The 9,109-nt window shown below is 54.7% G+C and overlaps 1 protein-coding gene across 5 annotated transcripts in view; it reads left to right on the top strand.

Moving 5' to 3' along the window:
- The first annotated feature begins 722 nt into the window (after positions 1 to 722).
- The window catches only part of TESC (tescalcin), a 60,770-nt gene continuing 52,383 nt past the window's right edge, over positions 723 to 9,109 (top strand). For 3 of the 5 annotated variants that reach the window (XR_609572.4, XM_055096232.2, XM_055096233.2), the window contains exon 1: positions 723 to 1,092. Coding sequence is in view for 4 of the 5 variants with exons in the window: in XM_055096232.2 (XP_054952207.1) it covers positions 876 to 1,092 (217 nt within the window). In the remaining variant the exon portion in view is untranslated. The remainder of the gene's footprint in view (positions 1,093 to 9,109) is intronic. The other 2 variants (XM_003832419.6, XM_003832418.4) reach the window with 2 other exon arrangements.

Below are 9,109 nucleotides of genomic sequence, written 5' to 3'. Positions count from 1 at the left end.
GCCTTCTCTCCAGCAGTTTGTCCCAAATGCAGCCTCCTGGGCCCGCTTCTGCAGTTGTTTTTTTGTTTGTTTGTTTGTTTTTTGAGACAGTCTTGCTCTGTCGCCCAGGCTGGAGTGCAGTGGCAAGATCTCAGCTCACCGCAACCTCTGCCTCCCAGGTGCAAGTGATTCTCCTGCCTCAGCCTCCGGAGTAGCTGGGATTACAGGCATGTGCCACCGCGCCTGGCTAATTTTTGTGTTTTTAGTAGAGACGGGGTTTCACCATGTTGGCCAGGCTGGTCTGGAACTCATGAGCTCAAGTGATCCGCCCGCCTTGGCCTCCCAAAGTGCTGGGATTACAGGCGTGAGCCACTGCGCCCAGCCCGCTCCTGCAGTTTGAGGTGCCTCTCAGCCACCGGGCTGTGCAGGGCCCACACGGGCCGCCACGTGGGTGTGTTCACCTCAGAAGGTGCTGGGGCTTTCCTGGAAAAAACCAAAGCGCATGGTGCATTTTCAAATAGGATTATTATTACTGTTGTTCTCCATAGAGCTATTTCATGCTCGCTGACTTCCTTGACTATCTCAGTGGAGTTTCCCTCCTAAGATCTGGAGGATGTAAGGTGGGATGGGTTGGGAGTGGGCATAGCACCTCCCAGGGGTCCCACCCCTCCTACCCACGCCCCCAGATTTGCTCACACCTGCTTCCTTCCAGATCCAGCAGGGGTGCGGAAGGGACGAGGTACGTGGCCACTGCTGCACGAACGGGGAACCCAGAGCGGTGGGCTCCGGGGTCCCCTTCCCGGCGGTTTCCGGGCCGGGGCGGGGCGCTCCCCTAGCCGCGCAGTGCGCGAAACCGGCGTGCGCTAGGACCGCGGCGCGCCGCCCTCCGCCGTTATATGAGGCCCCGCTCCGGCCCCACGCGGAACCCGCGGCTCCGAGCCTTCGCCGGCGTCCCGACCCGAGGCCGGACCCGAGGCCAGTCCCGCCGCTGCGCAGCCGAAGCCAGTGCGGGGCCTGAGAGGGACGCGCGCCCCGGGGCCCCCGCCGCGGGCACCATGGGCGCTGCCCACTCCGCGTCTGAGGAGGTGCGGGAGCTCGAGGGCAAGACCGGCTGTGAGTACCCGCGGGGGGCGGCGCGGGGACCGGGGCGGGACCTCCGAACGGCCACTGTTGGGGACCCCGGCCCGCCGCCGCGCTGTGTGACCTTGGGCCAGTGGCGGGCCCTCTCTGCGCCTCAGTCTCCTCCTCTTTCAAATGGGTCCCCGCTGGCCACCTCGCGGGCTGCGGCGAGGAGCTCCGCGGCGATGCTCAGTGCCGCAGCCGCTCAGCTTCGGACTGGCCCGGGAACTCCCTGGCCGGGGGACTGCGGACCGGGGAGGGAGCGGGGCCCAGGCTTCCCAAGCGCAGGGCAGGTGCCTCAGGCCGGGCGGGCAAGTCCCTCAGGCACCCCCGCTGGCGCGCGCGCCCCACACCTGAGAGTCGTTTGCATTCGTGAGCGCAAGAGCGGAAAGTTTTGAAGTCGGCGGACCTGGGTGGGAACAGGTCTCCGACGCTCCCCGGCCGGGTGACCTTAGTCGGGAGAGCCGGCGCCTGGCGCCTGCTTTCGTCCTCGAATCTGTAAAATGGGTTCAGGCAGCCTTATCCCCGCGGGTGGCTGGGAGACTTTAGCGAGGCAGCGGCCGCAGAGCACTTTGCCCGGAGCCCAGCGTTCTCCCCTGAGTTCGCTGAGTCTCCCGGGACCAGCAAAGGCTGCGCGCCCCGCATCGGCCCGGAGGCAGGGCGCCCTGGGAGGCCTGGCCGAGCTGCCCGCAGGGAAATGGCGGAGAAAGCGCTTGTCTGCCCGAGTTCAGCCGGGCTGGGGACTAGGCCCTGGGTCCTGAACTCGACATGGCTAGTTCTGCCTCTGGCTGTGGACCAGGGTGTGGACTGGAGACCGCGGGGGCCAGGTGTGTGGGCAAACCGGCTTTGGCGAGCGACAGACCGGCTGTGAACCCTGCCAGCTGCACTTCCTGGCTGTGTGACCTTGGGCTAGTCACTTTACCTCTCTGATTCTCAGCTTTCCTTCTCTGTTGTAAGAGTTCTCCTAGTACCTGGTAGACGCTCAGGAAATGGGAGCTGCAGATATTTTGGGAAAGAGCTAGCTCCTGGCACCTGCTTCAAGTGCAGAGAACCAGCGTCCAGTATTGATCACCAAGAGAGGGTGGCCCAGCTGTTTGTGTGTCAGCTGAAAAGCAATCCCTCTTGACCCCCAATCTAAATACCCCTTTCCAGGAGAACTGGATGAAAATTGCAGAAAACCATTAATAACTGGTGTGTGTATGCACGCACTTATACGTCTATATCTGTATCTCTGTGTGTGTAGAGATATAGAAATATCCAACTAGAGAAGTAAAAGGTGTGGCTCAGCATATATAATATGGTACCCTTTTTTCTGTTTTTTAAAAAAGGATCCTTTGAGCTGGAGCTGCAAAGTAAAAAGAAATAGAAAATGTAAAAAGAGGGGAACACAAGAGTATACATTTGTAATTGCTATATTTGCAGACTGGAAGAATCCACCAGAAAGTACGAATGGATGCTTCGTGGGGGTTGCGGGGGGAGTGGAAGGGATGAAGGGAGAGTGAGCTTTTTCTCCGTAAACGTTTTTATATGTTCATTTTGAACTATGTTGGATATTTTACTTACTCAAAAAGTTTTATGCACTTCAATCCGAATATGAGAGAGAAAGGAGGGATTCCTCTAGCTCTTACTTGCTTGGGTCTCCTCTGGTTTTATTATTTCTCATGTGCCCTCTCCTCGCCTCCCACTGCTTTGAATCTGGATGGGTGTCGGTGGGCATTCTCTGTGGCTGGGATCCCCATTGGAAGGGTGGGCTCTCCGGCAGCCCACGGGGCACTCGGGAATTCCGCCTGGTTGTGGGTTTGACAGGGAGGAGGGGCTGCAGAGCATGCTGGGAGTCTTGTCAGTTTCCTGGGTCCAGCCTCCCACCGGGATGACAGATGCTGTGTTCCTGCTCTGTAACCTTCCTAGATGTAGCTGCAGCGGCTTCCCTTCTTGCTGCCCAGAGCTCAGACTTCATAACCCAAGGGAGATGGAGAGGGTCGGAGAGGAGGTTCTGAGGTTAGACTAGAGTAGGCAGGTGGAACTTTAGGTAGGTGGAAAGTTGCCCCCAGTCCTCCGAAAGGGACTGCGTAATTCAGTCACTTTTGCCCACTTAGCAAATATTTATAGACCAGGGGCTGGGGATTTAGAGATGACTCGGAGAGGCTGCTGTTCCTGGAGGGGGACACACAGTAAACAAAACGCCCGACAGGTGTTAAACTGTGAACGAGGCATAGCAGGGTGGCATGAGAATGGAGCTTTAGGGTGGATCCGGAGGTCCTCCCTGAGGAGGTGATAATGGAACAGAAGTCCAAGTAAGAATGAGCCAGGGGTGTGCAAATCAGTGGAAAGGGCATCTCGGGCCGAGGGGACGTCGAATGCAGAGGCCCTGTGGCAGGGACAAGCCAGCAACAGTAAATAAGAATGCATGAGATGAGGACACAGCTGTCGTCAGGGCTCAGGCTGTGGCAGGAGCCTGGCTTCAGGGCCTTGCCAGGTACCTTGGGCAAGTCACTTATGCTCTCTGAGCCTCAGTTTTATCTACTATAAAATGGGCATAGTCATAATACCTCCCTTGAAGTTGTTGGGAAGGATTGAGTTAATATACATGAAGTAGTTAGACCAAACACATGTATATGTTTGTTATTGACCATGCTTTAAACACTCTTGTATGTCCTGGTCGCTCCGAGCCATAGCTGAAAGTTGAGTCTTGGTCCCACCTCTCTGAGCTACATGACCTTGGGCAAGTCATCTTACTTCTCTGAGCCTCAGTACCCCCACCTGGATCCTGAAGTCATTGTGTGGATTTGATAAGGTTACGTACATATGTATGCGAGGCAATTGGCTTGGCATGGGAACGTCAGCTCCCAGAGACCCAGTGGGTCAGGCAGGGCCCTTCCTCCAAGGCCATTCCCTTGGGAATCTTCCCTGAGAAAAAGGGAGAAGAGCCTCAGGGTAAGGTGGCCAGAGGACAGACTGAGCCCACAGGGCTGCTGACTCCCCCGCCTCCCTGAGGACCAAGATGACCCCTGACTTTCTGGGGAGGAATCAGCTTGGTCCCTTTCTGAGAACACCATCCAGAAAGGACCAGAAGGTCAGGCTGAGGCTGGTGATAATGAACATAATTCCCCAAGCACCTGCTGAGCATCAGGCTCCACTCCACACTGGTGCTCTCTGCATAACACTCTTTATAGTAATGATCCCCCAGGAAGGCAGTGTTAGGGCCATTTTACAGGTGAGGAAACTGAGGCTTAGAGAGGTAAACCAGCTTGCCTGCAGTCCCACAGCTGCTAAGTGGAGGAGTTGGAGATCATAGTATCCCCAAGTCTACTTTCTTTTTTTACAGTTTTTTTTAATTTTTAGTTTTTGAGGCAGGGTCTTGCTCTCTCACCCAGGCTGGAGTGCAAGGGGCATGATCAAGCTCACTGCAACCTCGAACTCCTGGGCTCCAGCGATCCTCCCACCTCAGCCTTCCCAGTAGCTACGACTGCAGGTGTGCGCCACCACACCAGCTAATTTTAAATTTTTTTGTAGAGACAGGGGTCTTGCCATGTTGATCAGACTAGTCTCAAATTCCTGGCCTCAAAGTGATCCTCCCACTTCAGCCTCTTGAAAGCGCTGGAGTTACAGGCATGAGCCACCATGCCTGGCCCCAAGACTGCTTTCTTACTGCCAGCATGCTTTCACTGTGTGTAGCTGCCACTTGAATTTCTAGGAACCAAGAAGGGATAGGAAAAGACTGCCCGTATTTTTTCTCACCTTCAGGCCTTTGCACAAAAGCTGTTCCTCTGCCTGGAGCACTGTTTTCATTTGATGTGTACAATTAGGTGTTTACATATGGGAGCCTTTCTCTGTCTCCACCCAGGGTAAGGTCTAGGCCGGGCGTGGTGGCTCACGCCTATAATCCCAGCACTTTGGGAGGCCAAGGCAGGTGGATCATGAGGTCAGGAGTTCAAGACCCGCCTGGCCAAGATAGTGAAACCCTGTCTCTACTAAAACTACAAAAATTAGCTGTGCGTGGTGGCAGACGCCTGTAATCCCAGCTACTTGGGAGGCTGAGGTAGGAGAATCACTTGAACCTGGGTGGCGGAGGTTGCGGTGAGCTGAGATCATGCCACTGTACTCCAGCCTGGGCGACAGAGTGAACTCCATCTCACAAAAAACAAAAACAAGAAAAAACAAACACAAACCTTTCCTCTTAACCTTGTCTCTCTCTCTCTTTTTTTTTTTTGAGATGAATTTTCACTCTTGTTGCCCAAGCTGGAGTGCAGTGGCGCGATCTCAGCTCACTGAAACCTCTGCCTCCTGGGTTCAAGCAATTCTCCTGCCTCAGCCTCGTGAGTAGCTGGGATTACAGGTGCCCGCCACCATGCTCGGCTAATTTTTGTATTTTTAGTAGAGACAGGGTTTCACCATGTCGGCCAGGCTGGTCTGAAACTCCTGACCTTAAGTGATCCGCCTGCCTCTGCCTCCCAAAGTGCTGGGATTGCAGGTGTGAGCCACCGCGCACAGCCTTAACCCTGTCTCTTTATGAAACGAATGCTCATTATTGTTCAGGGGTTGGCTTACCTGCTGCTCCCATCCAGAAAGCCATCTCTCCATCCGACCTTTAAGGGTTAAACACCCATCCTTAGCGCTCCTGGAGCCCGCAATAGCAGGCATCACACCATGTTATACTTGTCAACTCTGTCACCTGCCACCCCTTCGAAACTTGGAGCTCCCTAGAGCAGAAAGAACGTGTCTTGTTCACCTTTGTATGCACTTGGTGGTTTGGTGAGAGCATAAGAGGCTCACGTTAAAGGGGCACAGTCCCCGGGAACTTTAAAACTCAAGGCGTATTGTTCAGGAACAGGCAGCCACTGGAAAACCCAGTGCCACCCTCACCAGCTGTCCTCGGCTGCCAACCCTCCCAGCATCTCCCCAGCCCCACCAAAAATACGCCTGAGCAGCAGCTCGCCACACAGGGCATCATCAGGTCTGCGTGCCCACCTTCCTTCTCCCTGCCTGTTAGAGTCTCATTGATTGATTTAAACCGGAAACGAGTATTCCCAGGAATGTTTTCTGAGCCAAGAAAGCTCACATCTAGATTGTTAAGATTCATATGAAAAGCCCGAGCGAAGGCGTCCCGGGGGTGTGATTGAGCTCACCTTCCCCACGCACCCGTGGTGACAGCAGCCAAGTGGTGTCTGGTGTGTGGACCGAGGTACAAAGTGGGCCCTGACCGAGAGAAGGGCTTCTTGGGAATTATTCACCTGAGTCAGTTGTCCTTCACCACCTTGAGCTGGCCTGGAGGTGGCCCCACTTCCTGTCCCCCCCATCCGTGTCTGCTCCTGGAGTTGGAAAGGAAATAATAAGACAGAGGATTCTGGGAAAGGTGGAGGGTCTGTTTTTTCCTTCAGGCTCCAAAACAGCTCTTCAGGCATGTCTATGTTGATGCCAAGAAGCTGCCAGAAGGAAAAGGAAAAAAAAAAAAAAAAATCTCCAGACCTAGAGTTCAGACCTCATGATGGTAAGAGCTAATGTTTTTCGGGCGCGTGGCATCTGCCAAACGTTCAGCTGAGCCAGGCAGCGTATCCGCAGTAGCTGATGGAATCCTCCCAGGAACACGGTTGGTTTCCCATTTTACAGATGCAGACATTGAGGCTCAAGAGAGGAGGTGCCTGCCCAAGGCCACAGGCATCATAATGAGAAGTAGAGTCGCAGGCTGGTGCAGTGGCTCATGCTTGTAATCCCAGCACTTTGGGAGGCCAAGGCAGGAAGTTCGCCTGAGCCCAGGAGTTGGTGCCACTGCACTCCAGCTTGGGTGACAGTGCGAGACTGTCTCCAAAGAAAAAAAGAGAGTCGGATTCCATTCCTGGTCTAATCTCATTTGGAGAAGGAGCTAGAGATGGCAGGGAGGACTGGCGTAGCCAAGTGTGGCTGGTGGGGGTGGCGCTGGTTTCTCCACTGCATTCTCACCCCTGGGTAATACTTCTTGGTTCTAAAGTCTTTAAGTGGCCCCAGACCGTGGCCTTGGCTCATTCACCAATTGCCATATTCTGCTACCAGGGTGGACCAGATGCTGTCCCTGCCCTCCAGAAGCTCAGGGGTTCGAGGGGGACAGGGGAGCACCCCAACAACTGTAGCATAGCGGGAGGAAGGGTCTGATGGGCCAGGGTGGACCAGCCAGCTCCACACTGTTCTGTCGTCCGCCAAAGCTTGGTAAGCTGAACAGTCACCCAGCCAGTCCCCCGTGCCTTTTCTCTTCCTCTGGGCTAGGTTGTGGCTTTTCCCCTGGCATCTTCAGGGAGTCCATGAACCCCATGAAATAGGATGTGGAATTGTCTGAGTGCCTCTGGGGAGGGCCCTCTGCCCTTATTAGGGTCTCTGAACAGTGAAGTGTTTTCCATTGTATGCAAATCATGCCTCAGTAAGAAAATGATTCAAACAATTACTTTTATTGATTGTTTAAAATTAATTTGTTTTTGAGATGGCCCTGCTCTGTTGCCCAGGCTGGAGCATAGTGGTGCAATCACAGTTCACTGCAGCCTCTAACTCCAAGGCTCAAGTGATCCTCCCACCTCAGGCTCCCTCCTCAGACAGTGGCTCCTCAGCAGAGGAGGAATGAATGTGTCCGTGAAACGCGGGGGAAGGACCAGTCCTGTATGCTGAGCTCTGGGGCGGGGGGAGACCCTGGCCTGGAGTCATCCACAAAGTGGTCCAGCTCATGGGACCCCCCCAGCCTCTGGAACCCTTTCTGCCTTGACTGGATGGGGGCTTCCAGGCCTCCCCTGCCCTCCTCTCTGGGGGCTCACAGGGGAAACTTGCAGGAGAATGCCCGCTGTGGAAGCTTCCCACAGGGCTGGGGATCAACCAAAGGCACCTGCCTGCTCTAGCCCATGCTGGTATTTTTCATTCTGTTCACCTGGGCCCCATCATCTCACCATCTGTCGCAGCCACAAAGCGGGACCCTGGAGGATGGCGTTCCATGTGCACTGAGCTCGGTGCTGGAGCCGTCCTGTGCCACTTCGCTCAGATGTCTCATCCAGGCTGTGTCCTTCTCTGAGCCACCAGTTCCGCTCCTTAAAAAACGCAGCCAGCTGTGAATGAGGCGACAGCTGCTCTTTCTTGAGCACTTGTCAATCATCTGATCTGCCGAAAAGCCCTTTGAGGGTGGGACTATTGCTGCCAGTTTACAGATGGGCAAACTGAGGTTTGGACACAGGAAATGACTGCCCAAGGTCACTTAGTTGCTGGGTAGGGAATCCAGACTCAAAACCAGGCCTTCTAGTGGGATTTGCCAAGTGCAGTGCCGGGAGAAACCGCCTCTCCCGCATGCCGAGAACCCCACATGCTCTGGACTGAGACTCTGAGAGTCGGCACATCTGTGTGATCTGGGGGAGGCCATGCTGTTACCCCACAACCTCGTCAGTAGAGTTCCACACATTGTTTACCGAGTCGGCAAGGGGAGAACTGAACCTTGAGGCAGATAGGATTGGTTCTGGGTGATGTGGAAAGTTCTGGAATCTAGGTGGGCTGCCCCCAGGGAGAACAAGCTCAGTAGTGGGCAGTGGGAGGGGAGTGGGGACCACGGCTGGGAGGAAGAGGCAGGAGGGTGCCGCCCCCTCTGTTTCCTAGGGTCTCACTGGGTAGCTCAGGTCTGTTTCAGAAGAATTTGTGTTTTCTCTGTGCAAGCCACTGGCAGTCCTCTCCAAGATGTCCTCGCTCTGCAGATTGGTGGTAATTAGATCCCCGCTGCATCTTTCTTTCTTGCCTCCCCTACCGCCACCCTGGCAGGATATTTTTTTGTGAGTTAATGGTCTCCAGAATGCATCGTGGAAATTTAATCAACGCTCAGACATGCCATACGGCCCAGTAAGACAAACAGAATAACCTGGGGGTTGATAAGATGCTCTTCCCTTTGCAAAGCACTTTAGGATCTGTTATCTCGAGCTGAGGGAATGAGGTGTTTTCAGCTCAGAAGGGCTCACGGTTCTGGGAAGAAAAGTCAGGGCCTCTTTTGTTCTTTTGTCCATGCTGGTGTGACTGTACA

This window comes from Pan paniscus, chromosome 10 (genome assembly GCF_029289425.2).
Source record: "Pan paniscus chromosome 10, NHGRI_mPanPan1-v2.0_pri, whole genome shotgun sequence".
In the NCBI taxonomy this organism is placed as follows: Eukaryota; Metazoa; Chordata; class Mammalia; order Primates; family Hominidae; genus Pan; species Pan paniscus.
This window is presented reverse-complemented; position numbering and strand designations above follow the sequence as displayed.